This window comes from Pagrus pagrus, assembly GCF_965226575.1.
Source record: "Pagrus pagrus genome assembly, chromosome: 8".
NCBI classification, from domain to species: Eukaryota; Metazoa; Chordata; class Actinopteri; order Spariformes; family Sparidae; genus Pagrus; species Pagrus pagrus.
In genome coordinates, this window is record NC_140192.1 from 8,538,089 (window position 1) to 8,563,632 (window position 25,544).

The 25,544-nt window shown below is 39.6% G+C and overlaps 1 protein-coding gene across 1 annotated transcript in view; it reads left to right on the plus strand.

Annotated features, from left to right (window-relative positions):
- The window catches only part of ipo11 (importin 11), a 117,925-nt gene extending 94,222 nt beyond the window's left edge, over positions 1-23,703 (plus strand). The window contains exon 30 of the mRNA XM_084359230.1: positions 21,389-23,703. Coding sequence (XP_084215356.1) covers positions 21,389-21,553 — 165 coding nt within the window. The 3' untranslated portion in view covers positions 21,554-23,703. The remainder of the gene's footprint in view (positions 1-21,388) is intronic.
- Positions 23,704-25,544: the final 1,841 nt, after the last annotated feature.

Sequence of the window (25,544 nt, forward strand, 5' to 3'; positions counted from 1 at the left end):
TCCAACTGATCCACTGTCAAAAAAGGCCAAAAAGAAGATTGCTTTGATTTGCAGATGCTTTGCCGACGAACGATAGCAGTACGTGACAAACTCACTGTCAAAAACGATTTACTTCCTGTGACCACTTCATGATAAAACTCATTTCAATAATTTATTTCTGTTGTCGAAATTGAAGGCTTATTTCGATCAATTTTTGAAAATCGAAATCGTGACACCCCTACAATAACTTGATACAGCGCTCTGCAGATATTAAGTATAAAAAAATTGCCAGTGTGTTTGGGGATACTAGTGTTGTCACCATTTTAATAACCGGTCAATAATATTAGTTACCATGGCATCCCTAATGCAGATGGAGTTTGCCCAGTTGTTGGACATGACACTCTCATCTGCTAAAGAAGATCATGTGATGAGATTGAAAGCTCGGGAAATGTGTGACTGAAACTAAGAAACTAATCAGTCACCTATGTCCACACACAGCACACATTGTCACCACCTTCCCTTTATTTTCTGGTGTTTCTGTCCTCATCTTACCTCCTCACAGTCTACTTGTGTTGCCTCCTTTCATCAAGCAGTCTCATCACAGTCTGTCTCCCTGCAGGTAATATTTGTATGATTATGCAAGATTGCAGGTGCCTGCAAGGAAGCTGCAAAATCTAATTCAACCAGACAAAACGGTACAATGGTAAAACGGATGAATAGAGTGGATACCAGGAAAAAGGATAAATTACCATGATTACTGGTCCTCATATTACATATCATTTTTTCCTCACCACTCTGTCAGTATTTTATTTCCCAGCTCTTAGCTCTTTATTTTATTTTATTTTTTTTTACAGTTTCTTTCTCATAGCTCTTTTAATTTAGTGTCTCTTTCCCTGTATGTCCTGTTTGACCTCTGAGACCTTTTCCCCACTGGCAGTTATTACCTTGTCTGGCTTCTCTTAGTAAATACTGTGCGGGATAATTTGCTTATTAGACGACAGCGACTGCACTGCAGCTTACAACTCTTTCAGCAAACATCTCTAACATCAATGTTTCCAGGGTAAAGCTTTTTAAACACTGTGACCTCCAACTTTTAAAGTTGCAAATGTATCTAATTGCATATGCATGTACTTTGTATTAAAATGGACTCTAGAAAACAAGAAACTCTTTTGCTGACTTTGTTAGAAATTAAGTGGTTTTAAAGCTGTTTTGTGCTGTAAGGGCAGAAATAAAAATTAGCAATTTGCATTTGTTAATTAATGTCTTAATTCACCTTGCTGGCTTAAAGGTGTCGTATGTGTCAGTGAGCATTTTCTTACAGCAGTATAGGCAGTCATATGATAGTTTTTTTATCCTGAATTACTATTTGAATTACTAATTTTAATAATACCACATAAATACTGTAGGAATGGTACATGGATTTCACCGGCTTGTGCACCAAATGACACAAAGAGCACTAAGTATTGTTACTGCAGGCTAATGTTTCTCCAGTATTAGTCCATTAATAGGAAAAAGTATTTATTTGAATTTTTATATATATTTTGGGGGGCTTTTTTATGAGATAGTGATAGTAGAATGATCTTAATTAAGCTATTTGCAACAGACATTACTTAATTAAAAAATAAAATCCCCCTGACAGTCAAAATTGACATCATCTGTATTTTTTAATGACAGATGGCCCTTCTGGTTAATTCCAGTCAGTCATGTATGACAATGTTAAAGCTAATGATGAATGACAACCACTAATGAAACTGTTGGCAGCATTGTACTGACAGGGTATGTATTAGATGGTATGTGGCGAAAGAGTTGTAGAGACATTGACCAACGCTTACTGTAGCATGGACAGTGATGTAGAACTGTCAGTCAGAGCTAATCAACCATGAGAAACTTCTGTCTCTCAGAAAGACAGGGAGTATGGTGGAGCCTCTAGAAGGACTATTATGGCCTGCTGAGAAAGACACTGTGTAGGTTCTTGTGTTGTAGCTTGGCTAGCGGTTCTACTATGAGAGGCTGTCCGTGTCTATCTGTCCGTCTGTAAGGGAGTATCAGCACAGAGACATAGCCACGCTGTTTCTCAAGGTCGGCATTACTGTTCATCAGCCCTAAATATCTTGTTAAGCTCTAAATGTAGCACAGTTGTCAGCTGGCTGATGGGTTGTTTACTACCAATGAAGAGCAATTAATCTTGTTTATGTACTACACCTTCTCTCCATTGATGATACATATATTGCTGCCCAAAAAATATGTATAATGTAGAGCCAACACTAGCTCCACAGACTAGAACCTACCCATGCAGTGTACATAAGTATATGTGTACAGTATTTGATAATTTGGGTGTCTAATATTCCATAAATAGGAACGAAAAAAGTTTGTAGGACTCTGTCCTATCATACCCTATAAGCTCCTCATATCTTGTAGTGAGTCTTTGATTCTGAAAGTGCTTCAGTATCCAAGTGAAACCTCTGAGTTCAAACAAAAGATGTTATCAAAGGTCTTTATGGTCGAAATATTAAGCAGAGGGCAAACTATCCTTTTGGTTTCATGCCCAGAAGTGACGTTGTCATTCAACCATCTGTCTCCGGTTCAGAAAATGGCTGCTAACGGCTAACTTTGAAAGCCTGTTGAATGGTGTCAGTGTGTCCCTCTAGCACTTAACAGTCTGATGTGTGTTTGTATGTGTGCATTTGTAAGTAAGCACCATAGTTGACCTTGTCTATGAAAGTTATGACTACATTTTCTTTTAACCATGATTACAATTCAAACGCAAAAACTCTAAATGGTCGGCCTTTATTTATTTGTGGTAGCTTTGCCTTACGATATCTGGTCAGTGTTTTCCTTTTGATCTATCATTTCGTTCAGAGGATGTACTTGGCTCCAAGATCCATAGTCTCTCTGGGAGGAGAAGCTGCCTCACCCCTGCTGCCGTCTTCTGATTTGTTCCTAAATTTGACCTGTCATGTTTCTCTGCACATGAAGGGGGAGTTTGTTTTGTGTTTTGGAAGCTGTTGACTGTTCCACTCTATCTTGTCTGAGATTTGTAAGGGTCCCTCACTTTGATCTGAGTGTTCCAGGCTAACTGATGCTGTGTTTGGGCTGCGGTACACAATGCATCATTTGATTCTTGTGCTTCATCTACAAGGCCAGCACCATCAAACAAGAAGAAGGATAGGCGACATCAAAGACTCTCTCCACTGGGTACTAATGACAAGGGCTCCGTCTGTTGTGCTGTGGTGGATGGCACACATCCATGCGCGCCTATTTTCTCTCCTTTATTTCACACTAAAGGACATGCACAACAAATACAGGTTATTGTGCTGCCTTTGTGTGAGTAGTTGCCAATGACTGATTAGTCTCCAACATAAAAATAGAAGACAAAGGTGCCCCATTACACACAATTGCACAGGAGAAATGGGATATAATGAGGGGGTGGGTTGCTAAATGTGTACTTGAATAGTGATAGAGGCTGTATAATGGTATCGTGTATAAAATCATGACCAAAAATGGGCCAAATTTACGCTTCTGTACTGCATCATGGTTTACACTACCTGCATGTAAGCTAGAAGGGGGGTCTCTACTGATGGAATAGGGGGATTTGAATCGATAATAAATAATAAACAAAAAGCCATGCAAACAGTTCTAGGTTTTTATTTTTTTTATCTTGCTAAAGCAGCATGTCATTTCAAAAACAATGTTCCCCTTTCCTGAGATAACTCCACAGACCTTGCTCTGAATTCTTTCCATTGGGGAAAAACAAAAACAAATTAAAGGCGTAGACAGCCAGGTTTCTAAATTATGCATGTTGGTATTTGTAGGAAGACACCTTACTGTTGAGCTTTTCTCGTAATTTTTCAAAACTTGGTGCACCACTTATGAAATTCCGTTCACCTCTAATTTGTCAAATGTTGCAGATATATCCAAAACTATTTGCACAGCTAGAAACCACCCGGCTCAATCTCCATCCCAACACACTACTCACATAAACAACCCTAGCACTCTCAGTAGTAGTTGTTAAGGAAGGGCTGTGTTGATGTTAATGTGCACAGAATTATCCTTTCAGTCTAAAGTTGTTTAGTGATGACAAGGTTTACCCTATCTCTTTGACGCTGCACCCGGCCCAGCATGAACCATTACACTAGCATCATACACAGCATTTTGCTGCATAGTTCCTAGGCCTTGCAGTCCCAGCGACCCCTTTGTAACTGTAATTTCTTTCTGTTTTCCCCATTTCCTCTCTCCTCGCCCAAGAAGCCACACTCACTCTTTAGTTCCAAGTCTTGGCACACAACTCCCTTATGGCTTATTATATCACAGCTGTATAGATGGTTCTCTGCTCCATACCCTCATTTTATAGGTTGCATAGGGTGTCTGTTTATTGTTTAAGTAGTTTCGATTTATTTGAACAGAATGCTTGGTTTAGTCATTTATAGCATTTGCTCAGGATGTGTAACTGATGAGTTTTTTGTTCCAGGCTATTAACCTAATGAATTGGTTTTCAGAAGTGCGTCATGCAGCCATTGGTATTGGTAATAGTGATAGCATCAGAAACATTAGGCTCACAGAACAGTTGTTTTCAGATTTAAATGATTGTGCTAATTTTGAAATTAAGAAAAAAGTCTGTATACTGAACATATGGTGATTCTGAGAGCAGAAGAAGTTGGCTGCAGCTCAGACTAAAAACTTCTTAGACTAACAGTTGCTGGAATGTTTGTTTATTGAGAGATTAAATAGATGTTTAATGATATTTATGGCTATGCTATGCTCTGTCCACGTGTTGACCTAGACCAGAATGAAAGCTGGAGATAATAAAGACCCTTTGCCATACTGTAGCAATATGCCTGATATCAGTGAATGTTAAGGCATTATGTGTTGGAAAGCAAATATTCAACTTACATTCTTTTTTGTAGTGGATACTTGCTTTTCAACAACTTTATTTTCTTACAAAATACAATTAGCTGCAGGTTTTGATAAATATCAGAATAACTATAATCTATTCAGTAGCCAAGTCGAGGATGGCAAATTTCAAATGAGGCTCATGTAAATATTCCAATCAGAGGATCTACTCCAGTAAAACTTTTGGTGATTGAAGGAGGCTTTAAAAGGCCGCCCCATTAAATGTGCATGCCTTGAAAATTGAGAAGAGGAAGATAAAACATTCCACTATTACATTGTTGCCCCGTAGCTGTTCTTGCTCAGAGTGAATGGGAAACATTTCTCTAGCACTTATTATTAGTCATGAAATTATCCCTTCATTTTCATTATTTTGTGATGATTAGGAATGAAATAAGATTTAGTTCCCTTAAACGACAATTATATTAAACGCAAATGCTTTGATGTTTAAGAAAGGAAATTATAGAAAATGATATCTATTACATTATTACCCAGTGGCTGTCATCGCTCAGAGTGAACTGAAAATAATTTTCGATGCTTTGATGAACTGTCGATTAATCATGAAATTGTTTCAACAGTTTTTCATTATTTCATTTTAATAAACATACTGAGTCCAGAGATCCTCTGGAGGTATATGTTTATAGGAAATGAGTTTCACTGTGTTATCAATTCACTCTGGGCAACACAAAGCATTAGCAATGAAGACTTGCCATTCTTGCTTTATTATTGCTCCTAGTCTCAAGCAGACCATCAGTGTCAGCATAATTTGGTTTTCTTGAATAACAGACCTCTCTGACAGTGTTATTTTGCAGCACAAGATATAAAGATTTGCCTTTGTGCTGCCTAAGGCGTACTGAGCTATCAAAATTAGTTTCCATCTCTGTCGCTTCTCAGCTTTCCAGCCGTTTGTCCATGAGAGCACCGGGAGTTGCAGGTTCTTAGAATGTGGCAGGGTTTACCTCTTCGTAAATTAACCAAAAGTTAACTATAGTGGGTAAATCATGCGCATTGTACAGTTGCTGTATATTACATGAGTGGACTTTGAAGCTTGTATCCTGTAGTTAAACAGGTTTGAGCTGGCATTGCTACCAACGTCATCGTCATTTAAAGAATATATATTTTAATGTCAAGATTGAAGCAAATCTTCAGATTGGTTTGGTTTTAGATCAAATGAAGTGCAACTTGCCATATTGTAATTTCACAGACATGACAGCTTGTTTTTCCTTCATGGTGATATAGACTTTAGACAGCAGAAGTTTATACTCGTCATAGCACTAAATCAGCTGTTATAATTAATAGCATTAGCAATTTCTCTGTTCCCTCAAATAAAAAATATGTAACATTTCTGTACTAAAATGTCTTAAAAACTACAAACCCGGAGAAACCAGTCGTTTTATTCAAAGTAACAGGGCCTTTTTTCATTTAGTCACTGGTCGCTTTGACTTCCAGGAAAACATCAGACGATACATCAGAGGATGAGTCAGAGTACATTACCTTGTCCATGAACATTTGTGCCTGAGGCACATCAAAGACATTTTCATGTGGTTAGTTAACAACAAAGACAACAACTCCAATGACCGCTTGCTACTTCATGACATCATCAAATTATGTGTTTTGTTATTGTTTTAATTGAGAGACCTGTAGTGGCTGAAATTACATAATGTGTATAATGTCCCAGTAAGCTGTTCGGGTAAGCGAGCTTACACCAAGACATACAAGGAACTCCTCTAAGTTTAATACAGCCATCATTATTGCTATGCACAATACACCTGTGCTTTTACTGCTCTGACATGTTAATATCTGGCATGAGCCATACACACCAGCAGTAAACCCACAAAAGTGATAGAACTTATTCTAGTTGACTACATCTCTCGGTACTTGTGGTGTGTGCAGACTGTGCATGATTAACATCTGCCTGACACACCCGTTCATTTTGTTTTAACTGTTGGGGCAGGACAATTACGTTTTTGTCACTCTTAAGTAGTACATTGAGTCTATTGAGCTCATGTAATTCCATCACTGCTCCACCCATCAGCGTCTTACCAAGACTGTAACCTGCTGTTATAAAGAGCAGCCAGATATTAAAATGTAAAGCATGCACCACAGGGAATGCTAAAATCACTTTGCCTTATTACATGTCTGCCTGTCTTTGTGTTAATGTTGCAGCTGTGCAGATCAGATGATAATGCAGCCAAAAGTGTGTTTAGGTTTTTCACCTGTCAGCTCTTTGGATTTACTGCGAGTTAATTAGTCTTATTCAAGTAATGAGAATAATTGATCTTTGGTCTGACAACTCAGTTGTTAAATTGATCTTAATGCATCTTAATTACCAGTGTGAAGCGTATTCATTCAGCGTGTGGCTCATTACAGTTGAAACTAATCTCTGTGATTTTGATTGGTTGCTGGAAGAGCTGAGAAATGACTCTAGCTACTTTTTCTCACCCACAGCCCCATTCAGTCAAATTGAAAGCTTGTCAGACAAGTGATAAAATGATTAACTTATTTGTCTCTGCTCAGGACAGGTGGATTAATTAATCAAGAAGAGCAAATGTTTTTCTACAGTACATCAGCCCTTGGCACATTCCTGGCAGCTCAACAGTGTTATCTGAAGAGGAAATCCAAGCATGCAGTGTTCTCTTGATGTTGTTTACAAAACCATCAGTATGCCATTGTGAGTGAACCGGCTCAGTGTTGCAGGCAACCAAAAACTTTTATCTCAACTTTGAAGATTACTTTTCGCACTTTAGACAACATTGGATTATTTAGTTGAGAGCCTGGTTTTTTCCAACTTTGAAAATGTGTGCACTGTAAATAATTCTGTCCAAAAGACAGATAGATCCAATAGATCAAAACTACCAAGCATAACATTTGTTGAGATACTAAATAATGAGTTGAGGTCAGACTTGCACAGTTTCTACTTGAGTTTGTGCATGCATTTGATATGCCTTTCATTTTCTTTTTTTATTAGCTTTTGTTTGTCAAGAGAGACTAGAGGTGTACTTTACAGCTAGCAACCCTCACTGAACACAGTGTGCTACCCACTGGACATGTCTCTTCACGGTATGTTGCACTGAAGTAAATGAAGACAAGACAACAAAATCCTCAGTCATATCTTTTTTTTTTTTCCTCTTCAGATTTTGATCCATAAAAGCCGTCAACATTATACGTATGGGGTTTTCACAGACTGTGTCATGACTTCAGATTTGGCAATATGTGAGCACGCCTATGACACTTGCACACGTTCTCTATCTGACATGAAGTGTTTTGGTCACCAGCATTGTTGAATCCTTAATACAGTCTTTGACCTGAGATGGACCACTGAAAGCCTACAGCTGCTTATGAACTAGTTCTTCAGGTCTGACTGACTCATGGAATTTAATACCTCCTAGATAACTGTTGCACCAGAAAAAAGTCATTTGTGGAGGGAGTTTTTGTATTTTATTTTATTTTATCTCATTTATATAACAGCTGATTTTTATTTTAAATCCTGTGTTATTTATTTCCATGTTTGCTAGTGTGCAGTCTTCTTCCTTGCCTTTGTTGGCACTTTGCAACAACAAGTTGTTCCTTGGCTTTGGCTTCGGCTGCCACCAAATGTTAATCAGCAGAACAGTGTTAAAACATGAAATAGATTAATTCTACAGTGCCTGAAACATAAATGAACACTCATCACCATCTTGAAATCATAAACAGTCAAAATAACCCTGTAAGTGGTCTATATGCTTTCCCAGAGAGCAGCAAGCCTACATGCAAGAGACCTTTTCTAGAGAGACCTGTATTGGGTTATATATCAATTTTTGATATTTTCCAAAGGCACAAAATATTGATTACATGAAAGAACGAAGCAACCTTTTGATTGTGCTCAATTTGGCTAACCTTTATACGTATTGCCTGCATTGCAAAGTCAATTCAATAATTGGTGAGTTATTCATGCCCTTAGTGGTGGTAAATAAAAAAGACTTCTTTGTTGGTCTAAAAGAAAAACAAATCTGAATTGTGAGGTATCATCGTAAAAGAAAAATGGAACATTTCTTATTACGCCCATATACTCGTTTAAAGTTTACCTCTACTTCATTTCACCAAGGATTTAAAATGTTCCCAAGGATACTTTTTCTCGGTTTGAGTACTTTCTTTTTTCTGTGCATTCCCTCATCCTAACTAAACCACTTTCAAAAGGTCCATGCTGCAAAAGCCGCTGACAGCTTCATTCCAATTCTGAGTCCCATCTTACAAATGCATAAAGTGGTCTTTCGGTGCCTGCCAGATGGCACAGCAGATTTCAAGCAGAACGTCGCGTATCACTTTTTGGACCCAGCTTGTTCGCTCATAGCCCCAGTCGCCACCAATGTCTCAATCCACTAGAGCACTGCAGGGGATTTCATGTAAAAAAAAAATAATTTGCTTTACATTTCCAGAATTATTTATATTCCTTTATTTGTTACAGCCAATCAAGACCATCCTGTAAACCTCTTGGAAGCCTCCCAACATACTGTCCTTCTTAACACTGATGCTCAGTTTTTGAGGGTGGTCTTTGCTTAAGGCATGTGTACTGCTCCTCAATGTTTTCCGTGTGTGTGTGTTTGAAAGTACATGCATCCGCACACTCCTACACTGAAGGGTGTATGTTTAGTAATATGCACTCTTATGATAGACTGCTAAAGGGCTCTTACATTTACGCCCTCTACTACAATACTAATTAGGGTATTACAATTGGTGCCGCCTCATTTAGTGAGGAAAATTACTGCAATCAAGTTTTAATCCTCCCTCTAAGTCAAGGGACCATGAACTAATGAAACCTCAGAAAAGGAGAGAGGGCTGTGTTTGGGGGCGACATATTATGTAATCTGTCTCTCTGCTCTTGCCCTTATTTCTCTTGTTGCTCTGACCTCTCTTGTCTTATACTTTTTAAATTCCACTTGTGTCCGTCTTGATGGTTATTTAATGATACTGTCTATTTTCTGTATGGCTGATCAATCTTCATCCCTAGGTATGATAACGCTGATGAATGTACATGACCTTATCTCTCTGCTCACTGTTCTGTTTGGTTTATCTTCTGTTTGGTCAGTGCAGATTAGGAGCCACTTGTTATTTCACCCATGTCCACACTTATGTGAATACATTTGAAAATCTTTGTTCATAAACTTGAAACACTTAACATCCACACCAGCATACTTAAGTGTTTGTGAAGGACCTTCCAACACTGGAATACCACAACAAAGGAAAATGTGTTGAAACTTGCTGCTTCATATTACGTTTCTGCCAAAAAACATTGGTTGGAAGATTGGGTGCTTTAACAAACATGGGTGGTCTCTCTGCTGGGTCTTACCAGCTTTTTCTTTGTTCTGCCGAATCCAACTGTGTGATTGCCTGTCATTGTTGTCATTCAAATAGCCTTCCGTATTTTAAGGGGTGTTTCTTTCTGTCTTCCTTTTTTTTTAAACACTCAAATGCACAAACAATAAAAATGTGATTTGATAAGTTAAAAGTTGTACTGCCAAAAAAGTGGTGAACCCGGGGCAGTGTACTCCAGAGTGTTAGTCCACTGTGACATCATCGTTGGATGTGGGTACAGGTGCAACAGAGCACTCCTGACCACACTAACAATACTGTGTTTAGATCAGAGGTGAAACACAATTGAAATGTACCACCAGGGAGGCTAGTAAAAGCCTGCTTATTTATTCTTGTGTTAAGTTGCTGCTCTAGGCTCTCCCAGACTGGGAAACATATCCGCATCTTAATTTTCTCAGCCAAGGGTGGTATGTTTTCCCTTTTGATTTGTTTGTTTATCACAGAATTACAGAAGAACTACTGGCTCAATTTTCATGAAACTTGGTGGGAGGGTAAATTATTAGCAAAGGAAGAACCAATTACATTTTATCAGACGATACATGAAATATTTTCTCACTTTCATTGCTTTACATTTGGCCTTGGTGGAATAAATGGCATACATTTTAAAATCCAGAAGATGGTAGTAGTAAAACATAGTGCAATGTCATAGCCAATTGTAGAGATAAAATGACTCCATATCACAATCCACATTCAGGGTAGCTACCACATGGAGTTGCTCAAACTGCAGAGGTCTGCGATCTCGGAGTGTCCTTCGAGTTTTTAGTGAAGTCTTGAACTTAGATTAGGGTAAAGTGCTACTTTACCACAGGAGGGGGATGCCCAGCAGCCAACTTGTACAAGCTTAGACTCAACCATTGTCTGACCACTGTGCAAGGTGCATTGTGATTCTTGCTGAGATCTACACAGGAGCAGTGGCAGTCCGGCAATTGTTGTCTCCCGTCCGGAGGAGCCACTTAAGTGTGTACTTACGTTTTTCCATTATATCTGCCGGCCTTGGCACGACTTGGCATGGCAGCTCGGCGCAGCTGGGATTTTGCATTTCCACCACAACTGGGCTACCTGCTTGAAGGTGTCTTAAGCCAGTGACGCACACGCTTGTCCCAATCCCCGCAGTACTATCAAAGAATCACTGCTAAAAAGTGGCTCCACTAATTCAGTTACAAACACGTTTCATTTACTATAACTTCTTCACAATAAAAACCCTCAGTTCTTTAGTCATTTAAAAGCTTTTATTATGGAGCAGCATTACAGGTTACGTTGCTTTTCAACTTTCTGTGATAGAAAACAACATTCTTGTCTGACTGTCTGAATTATCAATAGAGAATGAGTAACTTAGACAAACATATCCATGAAGCTGTATTTGTTTGAACTGCAATCATTTAAGTGATTGTGATCTTAGAAATGTTAATCTAAGTTATAATCAAGACAACTTAATAAGCCCTGTAATGCAGTCTTATGGGGGTAATGGTGCTTACTGTAGTTAGACTAATTATAACGGGGGACTCCATCAATATCACCAATTAAGATCAGTTAGGGAGAACTGCTTTGCCTTTGAAAATAGTTGTATAATGTCTTTTGCAGCTCAGAAGTTCTAAGTGTAAAGAAATGACCCCAGTGTTGTCATCAGGGTTATCTCATATCAAAACAAAAAGGACTGAGTTAATAAAATCGGCCACAGGGTTTGAAAGACAGGGAGCATTAAGAGTATTTCTTAAGTCACTTTAACAATATTTTCTTGTAATGATGTATAATATTTTATTTTAAAATGTTCATAGAACAATACATTCATTGTGTGCTGCTTTAAACATCAGGCTGATGCTTTTTTGTTGTGTTTTTTGTTTGTTTTTTAAAGTACAGTCCATCCATCCATCCATTTTCTTCCGCTTATCCTGGACACGGTGACGACAAGCTAAGCAAGGTAGTCCAGACGTGCCTCTCTCCAGCAACGTTTTCAAGCTCCTTTTTGGGATCACAAGTCATTCCCAGGCTGGATAACATATATAGTCCCTTCAGCACTGTATGGTCCTGGATACCCAACCGTGCAGTCATGGATTGTTAACACTGATTACTAACCTTGGCGAGGGACACGGGTTGTGCAATAACGGGAATTTTTTAATGGCACTGTGCAATACTTTCCGTGGTGACTATGTAATATACTCATGACTTAATGGTACTAATCACAACTTGCACTTCTTATAAGTAACTTTAATTTTATATTTTTATGTCTTATGTATTACTGTGTCAGTAATCCAACTAGGACATGTCAAAGCCTCTATTGTAAAAGCGGTTGCTAGGTGTTGTGATCCAAGGTTCCTGTCCTGGCAGCAACCTAAGAACCCACTGGTGCACACCATTGATGAGGGTGACCATCGAGCTGAAGAAGAAAGCCATTTAGGCCTGGTCGGCCAAGGGATCCCTTGATGCAGCAGATGTTACCAGAAGGCCGGAATGGTTGTGGCCTCAGTAGTCACCAAAACAAAAACTCAAGTATGAGAGGCCATCAAGATGTACTTTTGTTTAGCCCAGAGGAAGTTCTGGTGATGAATTAGTTGTCTCAGGAAGAGAAGGCATGGCATGACTCTGGTTGTGTTGAGTGCAGGAGGAGAACTGTGGAACCAGGGGATGTTGTCCAGCGGTGGAGTGGGGAGTTGGGAATGGAGTTCGGGACCAGTGCCTCTAGAGTGGCAGACAGGGGTGGTCGTGGAAAGAGTTTGATCTGTCTTCATGTGTTTCATGGACTTGGAGAAGGTCTATGACTGTGTCCCTCCTGGCTTCACTAGACTGTGACCTTCAGGACGCACTGGGGCAGTTTGCAGCTGAGTGTGAAGCAGTTGGGATGTGAATCAGCACCTCCAAATCCGACGCCATAGTTCTTTGCATTGGCGATTGGAGTTCAACCTTCACCTATGGACATGAGCTGTCGACAGTGACTGAAAGAATAAGATCACAGATACAGGCAGCCAAAATGAGTTTCCTCCACATGGTGGCTGAGCTCACCCTTAGAGATGTGGTCAGAAGCTCAGAAGTCCAGACAGCCTGGAGTAGAGTTACTGCTTATTCTCGTGGAAAGAAGCCAGTTAAGGTAGTTTGGACATCTGATCAAGATGCATCATGGGTGCCTCTCCCTACAGGAGACTAATGTACAGTGCTCTCCTTATATTGAATTCCTAGATATGTCTTGCTGTTTTTTCTTTCTTGTTGAGAGTGCTTACCCGTGACATCATCCAGTATCTCATCTGAATGTATTGGTTTGGTGCAGTTGTCCACCACTTGAAAGTTTGTGTGAAATGTTGATTTCAATATGCATCCTGGACATGACATGCATCCATTGCATGTAGTCTATCCGTATAAGTGTGACAAAGCATATTTGTGTGCTGAAGAGACTATGCTGCATTTTATGAGAGAGTGCAAGAATGAGTGGTCCCAAGTTGAGAGGTTCCTTGGCCAAGATACAGTACAGTACGTTTCAGTTTTATGAGCATAAAGAGTGTGGTGGGCAGTGCAAGGTTGGACCTGAATTGCTCTCCAACTGAACATAAATAACGAATCATATGAGAGTTTTTATTAGCTACTGTAAAAAATAAGTTATGCTTTAATAGATGTCTCAGGGTGGAATAGCAGGTTAGAGATGTTTGTGTAATCTCTTACTTTTAAAATAAGGAATATGAACATAAGCAAGCACTCACACAGGGCTGTCTGTATGTGCTTATACAGCATGCAAATAGATGAAAATTTAGAAAATTTAGACATATTTCTGTTTTAACTGGGGCCAACAGTAGATGATTGACATTTGAATGAGTTGTAGTAGGAGAACCCTGAGGAAATAGGATTAGTATGAAACTCTGATATTCAGCAGACCCATTCCCACCAGGCCAGTGCAGCTCTGCCAACACATACACACATATACAGACTTTTACTGTCAGGCATAATGTCTTCACGTATGCCTCCATAAGTATAAGCATACGCGATTATGAACAATACTTTGCATCAGTGATTCTTCAATGTTTATAATCGCAGAGAGCCTCACCTCTGAAGACACAAAATAAACTGCTCGTAACAACGGTGATGATGTAATATCTCAACAACAGGACAACAATGAAGGTCTGTTGCACCGATGAGTCTAACTAATGAAGATACTGTAACCCCCTATCTGGGAAAGCTACTTCCAACCAAAGAACAGGTCAGGGGACACTGTGATTACTATGATAATTTCACAACCTACTTTCTTGGAAAAAAAACTCTTCTTAGTATGTTCTCAAGCTTCTATAGCCATTTGGCACCAATAGGCTTAATTCACAGAACACACTTACAGTAGCCCTGCATGTAAATTGAGATCCATGGCTTAATTGCATATTACCGACATACATTTGTAAAACTGTGCTGCCTCAGAGCAGTTGTTTGTGCGAGAACCCTGGTCAGAAGAAATACAAGCACACAATAATGTTGGCAACCTCAGGACAGTCTTAATATTATCAGTACAGATGGAACAACTTTAACCTGTGCTTATTTTAATGGCCGTTTTGCGTGAGATAAAACCCGCCAGACGTTTACTGCAGTCGGCACACACATCATCGTCATTATCATCATTGTCATAATTACATTTTTTTTCTTAGCATATCTTGCCTACTTCTGTATTCCGTCTTCTCTGCTTTTCTCTCTCCTCATCTGCTCACTAGGCAACGTCCAAACCCCATCCACTTTCTTCACATGTCATCTGCCTCTCTTTTCATCCTGCCTCTCATTTATCTTCTACTCTCTCCGAGGCATGAAGACCAGTGCCTCTTTATCTCTGAGCCACAGCAGGGGTTGTGTCACTCTCCCTCTATCCTTTCCTCTCATCATCACATCTTTCCTCTCGTCATCACTCCATTTCTCTTCCTCCTCAAGCCAAAACAGGCCTGATCTTTGCTTCCCCTGCATTTTTTTGCCTTGACAGGAATATTTGGTTTGTGCACCATCAGGCAGGCTCTGCTACTTAAGTCCATGCAGATCGCTCTTATCCTTCAATCCATCACTTGGTCATCTTTTCACTCTCTTGGTTTCGCTCCACTCGGTATGTAGCTACACACTCGCTACAGGGAAAACCACTCTTCACTTCTCTTTGTTCATTGTACCTCCACTCCTCCCTTTGTCTTACTGTTGCCTTTATCTTTTCCTCACACATCCACATGCCCTGATTACTCCCCTGTTTTATCTTCCTGACAATCTAAACTTCAAACTGCAAAGATGTTTCTTCTCTTCTAGCCTCCAGTGACCTAAAACAAAAATGTTTCAACAGTTAACTTGCATTAACATAAGTACCTTCGGTTTATAAAATCACCTTGATCCTGAAACATTTGTATTTTAATGGAATGTGTAAAGACGCAGTATTAGTTTTGTCTTTCTCTTGTTCCCTCACCTCCTGAGCATCAGCCATCAGCATCAACTGCCAAGATCATTAATTCTGGAAGCATACTGTTGCTGAAAAAGACATTTATAGGTTACAGAAAAGGTAACTGACAGGAGCTGCTTTCTGATGAGCAAAGGTGAGGAGTTCTTTGTTAGTGTTGCTTTGATTTTAAATTTGATATTGTTTTGATTTATGGTCAAAACCTTTACTGTCAGAAATGTCAGTTTCTCATGTGGGAGAAGCTAAACATGCCCGGTAATAAAGACTTTAGAAATGTAGAACATTTATCAACAACGACCACCATGGGAGCAGGCTCAGATTACCTGGAAATCCAACTAATGCATTAAATTGGTGACCTAAAAAACTTTTCTTTACCTTTGTATGACACTTTTTACTTTATCTTTATAAGTCTTGTGCCCGTTGTAAATGCCTGTACACAAATTTCATTTTAATTTATGCGCTTACCTTTTTTTTCAACATAAGAAAATACCCATCTAGAGCAGAGATGTATTCAGTATATATAGATGTTGCAATTGTCTGCATGACCACTATGGTGTCCACCGCATTAACCTTAAATTACATCTCAGAGAGAGTTAATTGATTTTATCTCAAGTAACACTGGAGAAATTACTATGTAGGCACCATCGTAACCATGGCATCCATACGTGACAGCAGCAGGTTTTATAGGTCAGTGTCATTCAATTAGGCTATTGATTAATTGATTTATGCGTGAGAGAGACTAGTACATTTACAAGACAGAATAAGAAATCGTAGACAGCATGGCTCTGTCTTTATGAAACATTAATCATTACATTGGATTGGTGCTTTGTATGTGTTTAGAGATTTATACATTTTTTTAACAAGTAACATCAGATCCGTATGTACTGTCTGAATCAAGTGATGAAGACTGCTTGAGGTACTGCTATGTGTTGACACGAGTTGACCTTGTATCAAAGCTTGGATAGACCTGAAGGCTTTTTCCACCAACTAGCACAGATTTTGATTTGACACTCAAAAAGGTGCACATGCACAACGACTGAGTAAATCTAAAGAAACCCCACCGAGTCAGAGAGAGGCTATAACTATGGTTGCACCTCCATGCAACTGCTGAAAAAGAGCAAGATGACCAAACCAAAACTGAAGTCCTCAGAAATTCATGGTCATTCATTAAAGATTTTGCTTGCTAGTTTCCACAATATTGATGGAAAGCTACATGAAGCTACAGGAGGAATACTGGATGAGAAAGTGGATGGAGAGATGAGGGCAACATTTCAGGTGAACTGTGGCTCTTCACTTTAGTGGATCCTAAAATTACAGCTACTCTCACTCATGGCACATCACAGTAGTTTGCCATTCGTGCACTGTCTTCAGCCAGTCAATAAGCAATTAGTTAGGAAAATGAATTGCGTACTATTTTGATAATCGATTAAGCGTTTAACTAATTTTCAAGCAAAAGTGTACTGTTGCCACGTCCAGTTTCCTAAATATAAGGATTTGCTGTGTATGAGAGTAGATTAAGAGAAGAGAGAGAATAAATGATTAATCGTTAATAAAAAAATATATATTAGTCGCAACCCTTAATAATTGTAATCAGAATGACAGGTAGCAGCAAGTCTTTCAACATCACAAACTGTACAATTTTTTTTATCTCCTGACTGACCAGGGCCAGGACAGCCAGAATCTTAGCACAAACATTTTAAAAAGCCTCTTTACATGTTCAAGCAGCACTTTGATTTATCTTCTTACATAACCGTGAAGCCATTACAGCATGTGTTGAAAATCACTCTTCCCAAACAACACTGTGCTTTGAGTCAAATTTGACCATATGAGAGCAGCTTGCGAGTCTAGTCAGCATTGCCGAAGGCGACTGGCTGGCGAGGCCTGTAGATGTGTCATAAATTAGTTGATGAAATTAACATCTGCCTGCAGTGTATTCCTCTGAACCCCACACTGTCAGCATCCTTACACAATACAGTTCTTAGTTTACACTTGAGTACATCATACGGCCCCACAGCTCATTACATCACACTGAGTGAGTGTACTGTACGTGTGCGCACACACACACACGCACACACGCACACTCTCATGCACCGTAATTGTGTGTTTGCAGTTAGACACGAGGCACCACGGGATATGAGATAAAGGCTGAAAAAGTGCAGGTTGTTTCATCATTAACTACAGCCTGCCTGACTTGGCTTCCCTTTTATGTCCCCTGCTACAAACCTGCTTCTTCACTGAAAAGAGCAGCCGAGTGTGGATAGAGAGTGACTGTGAGGGAAATGGAGCAGTGAGAAAACAGGACTTAACAATAAAAGAACAAGTTGGAGGGGTTAGAAAGTTAAAAAGATAGATTCCCAATAGGCAGGCATGCTTGTGTTAATTCTGTAAATTGATAATCAGTGAGTTCAAGGCTGCTGTTCAATCTCAGATTTAATGATGTAAAGGAAGCAATATGTAGCTGGGTTTTCATACAAAAGTGCATTTGTGTGAGCTTGTCATTCAGCAAGCGGATGTCGACACGTGTGTGTGTGTGTGTGTGTGTGTGTGTGTGTGTGTGTGTGTGTGTGTGTGTGTGTGTGTGTGTGTGTGTGTGTGTGTGTGTGTGTGTGTGTGTGTGTGTGTGTGTGTGTGTGTGTGTGTGTGTGTGTGTGTGATTTTTCAAGTCCCTGGTGCAGGCCAATTTAAACAACACGGGATACTTTGTCTGCTGCAGGGATTGCATTAGAGATGAGGGTCCTGTCATTTCATCTATTCCTCTTCATCTTTCTGCTCTCATGTTGCCCACTCCTCTCTTTCCTCCTCCTCCTCCTCTTCCTCTCTATCCTGAACAATGAGGTACAGCTGTGACTGCCCACTCTCTAGGCGTCCTACCCATGTCACCTCGCTCTCGTCACCCTTTCTTTCTCTGCCAGGACGTCATCACGCCAGCTCCCGCTGACATCCTTCCCAGCATCGTCAACCTCCTTTCTCTCGTTGCATGTGTGTCTCCTTGTTGCCATTTTGTTTACGTTCCTTTTCGCGTTTCTGCTCTGCTGAACAATCAAACATCCCCAGCTCTTCTTGCCTCATGCCTCTTTTGTTCTTTCCCTTCTTCTCATCTGCCTCTTTATTTCCCTGAGGATGATAGTGGATCAGGCTTCCACTCTGCACATTGATTTATGTCATTGCTGTGTTTCTGAGTCTCAGCACAGCAGGTGTCTTGTCCTCAGCTATCTAAGACAATCTGCCTTTAAGGTCATGTCCCCTAACATCCTGTGTACATTTTGCTGTACCTCTTAATGTAACTGTCTCGTCATCTGTTGAATTTGTTTCTCGTATTATCTTTTTCAATTTACACATCTTCTGTAAACAGTTAAAAATGCTCATTCGTGTGGACACTTTTGTCTCTTTGTCTTAATGTTGTTTTTTTTAGCATTGTGTAGAATTTTGTCTATATGATGTCCCTTTAATTGGACACAGTTTTGTTGAGACATTACACACTGTAGCTACAGGCTTGTAATTGCCAGTTTCTCCATTAAACTGGTAAGATATTCATATTCATGCAGACAGGTATCATTGTTTTATACTAGTTAGATTAGATATTTAAGAGGATCACAGTGATATATTGGGCTCCAGCCATGCTTTCACAGACACACACACACACGAACTCACACACACCTCTAGCAGGTCCTTGTGCTGAAGGTAATGATGCAGGTTAGACGACAGCTTTTCGATTAAGCCACTCTCCAACAGACACTCTTTACCAGTTTGATTGCACTGCAATGACAAAGAGCTAATTAGCATTACAAGTATTCTTTTCCATGATTGGCTAGAGACCAGGAGTTGTCATTACAATATTCTCCTTCTCAAAGGACCCAAAGTTTGTTATTTTTTTTCTGTGGGGTTTGTGGGACTCTTCTGGGACTGCACAAGCTTGCCCAAATGTCAAATTTGTTTTTGATCAGAAAAGGAGGCTCCCTCACTGAGGAAGTTTGTGTTGGTTCAGGACCCTGACCTGCTCGGTTGAAGGAGGGAGGGTCAAGCAGCATCACATGATAACGATAATTAATCTGTGGGGAAATCAAAGTAAATATATGAAGCAGCCAGAATCAAGCTGCAAACAGCAAACACACACAACACAAACATCACTCCAGAAACTTCAGTTTTCATTTATCTTCAACACAAAATAGCTTTACCAGTTTGCTGCGCTGTCGATAGGAAATTTTGCTTGTACACGTATTTCCTCTAATTTGTTTGCAAACGGTGCGGGCTTTCAAACTTTTCCATCCTATTGTGTTTGACCTGGCCCCTGCTTCACTCCGCAGAAAATAAATGACAGTGTTCTTGCCTGCAGAAATGTGTCAGCTCTACTCAGCCATCCAACTTTTCCTCGCTTTTTTACTCTATTGTTACGGATTATTTTTTCCTGTGCTGTCTTGTGTGTAAGATGAATGGCAGCAGTTGCGTATACTGAATCATTTTCTCTAGAGCAAGTTTTATGTTGGGGTGTGCTCGTCAAAGTTAGAAATGGTAACTTGTTTCAGTTGTTTTTCCTTCCCTTTTTGTCAAAAGTGACTCTAAAACAGTGTGACGGCATTACTGAATGTCCTTTTCAACATCTTTTGCAGGTGCATTATTTTGACAACCTGAGCAGAAAATGACAGTTTGGGGGGATTTTGTTAAACAGTCCAATTATATTAATCATATTATCAGAATTTTCATATGACCTGAATGTCAATTGTATTTTATAAAAATGGTTTTATTGCTGAGATAAAGCTCCTCTATATTATCTTTCTGTGTTTGTTCCTGTCATATACTGTGATTAGGGCTTGCAGTATCTCTTTATCCCCGGTCCACCATGCGTAGTTGTGCCACATACAGTGCAGTTGAAGTCAAACAAGCATAGACTGTAAACCTTAAGACACAGACCATGAAGTAAGCAGATGAACTGCAATAAATGATTCTATACCAGCACAGCAACCAAAGAAGTTATTGTTTTTAAATTGGTGTAGTTTTAGTCATCCATGCACCTTCATCACTGGATCTTACTTAATTGTCCAGGAATTTCAAGGAGTAGTTGATTGAATTTGTCCGTGTTTACTCACCCTCATAACATTTGACCCACCTGTATTAAATCCAAGCATTTACCAGAATGGTTAGATTGGCCAGACGAAAGAAAAACTGCACTTGACAGCAGACTGGAGTTTGTAAAAAAAGGCATGAAAGACAGAGTGCATGTGGCAAAAGATTCTGTCATCCGCTGAGATAAGAACTCTTTAGCTGAAGTGCAAGGTTTTACATTGGGAAAAACCTTGGCATAGCAACCAGACTGTAGAGCCTGCCCAATCTGACCCAGCCAATACTAAACCCCTCAGAAAATGTCCCAATGTGAATGAGCTTTGAGCAAAATCTGCAAGGAAGAATAAGCGAAAAGGAAATTCCAAAAAACAGATTGACAAATGGAAGAATCCAGAATGTAACCTTTGATTGCTGCCACAATACTCAACCTACCTGCATTTGCTCGGTAGAGGAGGGGGAGACTCGGGTAGCTCACCTGGTAGAGTCCTCGGCAAAGGCCCCAGTTCAGTTCCAACCGAGGCCCTTTGCTGCGTGTCTCCCACCCTCTCTTTCTATAAAGAAAATAAAATACATACACGAGATAAAGAATATGAGCAGCTCGTTTGCCGTCAGTAAATTTAATATCTTTGGTAATCTATGATCTTTCTCTCAGCTAAGCTGAATTGGAGACCCTTCCTGACACCATCCTAACTGTAATTTCTTTTGATTTTCTTTGTCCCTCTTCAGTTGGCCCTGGAGGACCCGGTGCACAGTGTTTCTCTCCAGCAGTATGTCTATGAGAAGCTGAAGGCTCAGCAGGCCCTGATGGGGGACCAAGGCTTTGGGGTCCTGATGGAGACCGTGGATACAGAGCTCGTCAGGCAGCTCCAGGAGTTCCTCCAAGGACTCTGAATCACATCTACAGTCCTTCCCTACCTTACACAAACATCTTTGCCCAGTACAACACCCTCCCCCCCTTTTTGAACACGTACTGAAAAAGCTAAAAATCTGCCCGACGTGTGGACTCCTAATCCAATCTTTCCCAACCTCTACCCATGCTATGCCTTATCTATATTCAAACCTAGCCTTGTCTACTGTCCTCAGCTAACCCCCCTCGTCCCTTTCTCTATTATCCTAATTCCTTTACATCCTTTTTTTTTAAATCAAGATGGGGTCTATGTGGGTACTTAAAAATGTCCGATTACCATCACATTTTTAAAAAACCCACAAAAAAAACATCACCTAGAGCTTCCACTCAATTCTTCTAGTTTCTTCTCTTTCAGTGGTTTAAACGTGGAATGGGTATAAAATGTGACTGCTGGTATGAAAGTTGAGGGGGTTTGATGAGTATAAAGGAAAAATTGCCTGCAGGTGCCACAGCTGGAGCCTCGGACTATTTTATATACGGAAAACATACAGATTGTAGCAGAAATGTGGATAAAACGCACCTGAAGGACCTAAAACAGTGTTTACAGAATCTATTCTTAAAAACAAAAAAAGAAATGTAATTTTGTATGTATGTAAAGTACAGTATGGATGATATTCTGCATGACAATATTTTACTTTTTAGTTTGTTTTTATTTTGTCTTAATTTCTCTTCCATTTTTAAAAAATAATTAATTTTGTCATAATCAGAGGTCAAGTTGAAGTAACTACTGAGAGAACTAGAGAGTGTTTTGGGTTGTTTTTTTTTTCCATTTGAGTTGGTTTAGAGGGAATTTTTCATGACTGTAAAATGGGTGATTTTTAAATGGTTGATTTGTAAGATTGCTGAACCACATTTATATGTACATATATATACAAACTGCTGCTAATTGAAGGTGTATGTCGAAGCACTTTAATAACCAAAAAATTGTTTCACATGTTTTTTCTCACATCGTTGGACTTTAACACAGTGGTAGAAGGGCTTGGAGTAGGTCAGCAGGATTGTGGCGAATTAGACTTTGGTTGCATTAAGACCCTCATCTTGATTTTTGTGCGGTATTTTATGTCTCAGTGCTAACTCGTATAAAAATGCTGACTGATTGCAAACTTAACATGCCATTAGCTTGCGTCTCTACTATTTCTTTTGAGTTGGTAAAAAGATTTGATCAATTCTGACCCAAAGTGGCTGTTTAAAGAGTTGATATGTGGAGCCACTGTTACTTTGAGTCAAAATACATCATGTTTCGTGTAGCTGTCCCGCTGCCCTGACAGTTTTGCTGATTTGACAAGTCATTGATGACTTTATAGTGGTAGAGATGATTGGCAAACCTATATTCTAAATTAAATAAATGATTTAATTTTGGCTTTAAAGGTCCAATGTGCAGGATTTATGGGCAGAAAAGGAACATAATATTCACAATCATGATTCAGTAGTGTAAAATCACCTGAAACTGAGAATCATTGTGTTTTCGTTACCTTAGAATGAGCCTTTTGTTTCTAAAGACGGAGCAGAACCTGTTCTACGGAGTCCATCATGAGTCCAAACTGGAGGGCCTTCATGATTTTTGTGTTTTAAGCAGCCACTGTAGGGGGAGGATGAGACGACACCTCTAGATGCCACTAAATCCTACAGACTGGAGCTCTAATAGTTGATTGAATACATTTATACTATTGGCATGTGGACCTGTGTCATGCAGAAGTGGTCAAGAAAAATATATTTTGTTTTGTTGTAATTAGAGAAAAAACCTGATTTACTCTGGGTCTATTATTCTGGAAGTCGTGTTTTTTTTTTGCTCTCATTCGGTTGGTCAACCTCCCTCAGAGGGAGATAATCCTGACACTAGCTCCTTTGACACTGTGATAGAGTTGAGTAGCAGTCAGAATTACGGCCTTATGCTTTCAGCCTTACCTATCCTTGAAACTCGAGACCTTTCTTACTATTATGTTCATTTCTTACCTAGTTTAACAGTAGAAGATTTCTGTACTTGTATTCTGTTTATGATGGTCATTATAAAGTTTAGAACACAACATGCAGTAGAGAAATGTTTTTGGGTTATAAGTTTGGGTACGTTTTGATGACAATTCTGTTGCTTTTTTCCAAAGCCTTCAATAAAGTGCAGTAATCAGCCAAAACACAAGTCTGTGCATTTACTGAGTTCAGGATGTGTATAAGTGGAAAACGCCAATCCTACTGATAATGTCTCAGAAAGCATATTTTCTGCCGTCCTTTTCTTTGGAGTGTGTATTTATTTCAAGCCGAGCAGGACTACATGGCACTGGCACTATTATTAAGGTTAATAACTGACTGATAGGCTTGAAGTCTGTCTGTTACCCCAGATACTGCTCTATTTAGGAGTTAAGTGTCGATAGCAGGAGGGAGAGGAGGAGTATCTCAGTGCACTGAGAGCAACATCACATCGTCACAAACATATCCTGCTGGTTGTGCATGCATTATCCTTGACAAGCAAGCTAAAGGAGTGACCTCAGGGAAAGATGATTGATTATATACTGTAATTGGGAGGTGTGACAGTGTTTTGAGCAAAATGCTAACGTTCGCATTGCTAACATGCTAACAGTATAATGACACTATTAATATGATGTTTCATAGGTATGATGTACAGCTGAGGCCAATGGGAATCATTTTTTTTGCACATAGTTGATTTATAAACCAATGTACAAGACCAAACAAAAAAAAAAGCAAAAAAATGTTGTGATGATACTAGGCTGCCCAAAGTGGGGCCTGCGGGCCAAAGTTGGCCTGCCGTAAGGTTGAAATCGGCCCACCAAATGTTTCTAGAGAAAAAAATATGTATTTCAAGGTGCAATATGTCTGAATATTAGTTGGAAACATTCAAAATTTAACTAAAATCATCAACAGAATTAAGTATAAGAGAGAGAGATATCTTAAATTGGCATTCTCTGGTGCCCAAGGCGCACAGTCCATAACACTATCTCCGTTGCTACCTGAGCTAATTAGCTAATTCCAAGTGCTACGTTCTACAGGTGCAAATCTGACATGATTTTTCATTCTCACAATCTGAGAATGGCGAGCAGAGTGACACTTCGAAGTCAGTTGGGATCCTAGTACCATTTTGCAGCTGAAGAGTTCTGCACAATAGGTGTTTGCTTTTGGCTCGGACCCTGCCCCTGCAGCAGTGCTGCTCAGTAGCTACAGCCTGTACAAAGATAATAAATCCAGTGCACTTTCTACAAACTGACAACTTCTCCCATAAGTTCAGCCACAGAGTGCTTCTTCTTGCCACAGCATGAGAAAACAAAGGCAAAAAACAGTGGCCAGCATCGACCTATTTATCTTAAGTGCTGGAGAATAAATGTACTTCTAGGAACTGGTCACTCTAGTGGCTTATAGTGTTAAGAGGCGATTAAGGATTCTGCAACCATCTCTGCCTTTTCCAGCTCCACAGCACCATCAATCCAAGGGGCTCATCCATTCATCTTTCTTCTCCCGCTCTCTTTCATCCACACTCTTATTACATTCGCTACCAGAGTTCTCCTTTAGAGGCAGATAAGAGCCACAGGTAGACCATCAGCGAGGTTGAGGTAGTAATTAGAGAGTAGGAGAATTAACTCTTAATTGTTAACATGCCTTCTTCATTGAATCAATTTCCCAGTTTGTTGATTTACTTATTTATGCTCCAGCATTTGTAGACATTTGTCGACGTACTTCATCATTTCATCACCACTCAAGTGTGTTGATACATGGCTCAAGGTAGCTTGCTGCAATTTTTTCTGTACATACAGTATTTTACAAACCCTGTTAAGTCAATGCAGTTTTCTTGCACCCAAATACTGCTGATACCTCTACAGACTGAACTTCAGTCCACAGTGTGTGCCATTTGTTTTGAAACCTTTAAATCCTGTTTGTCCTTTTCTGTTGAACAACCTCCTTAACCACTATTCATCAACAATATGATGCCTGTCAGTGAAATATTTTCATTGACAGGCCATGTGCGCCAAA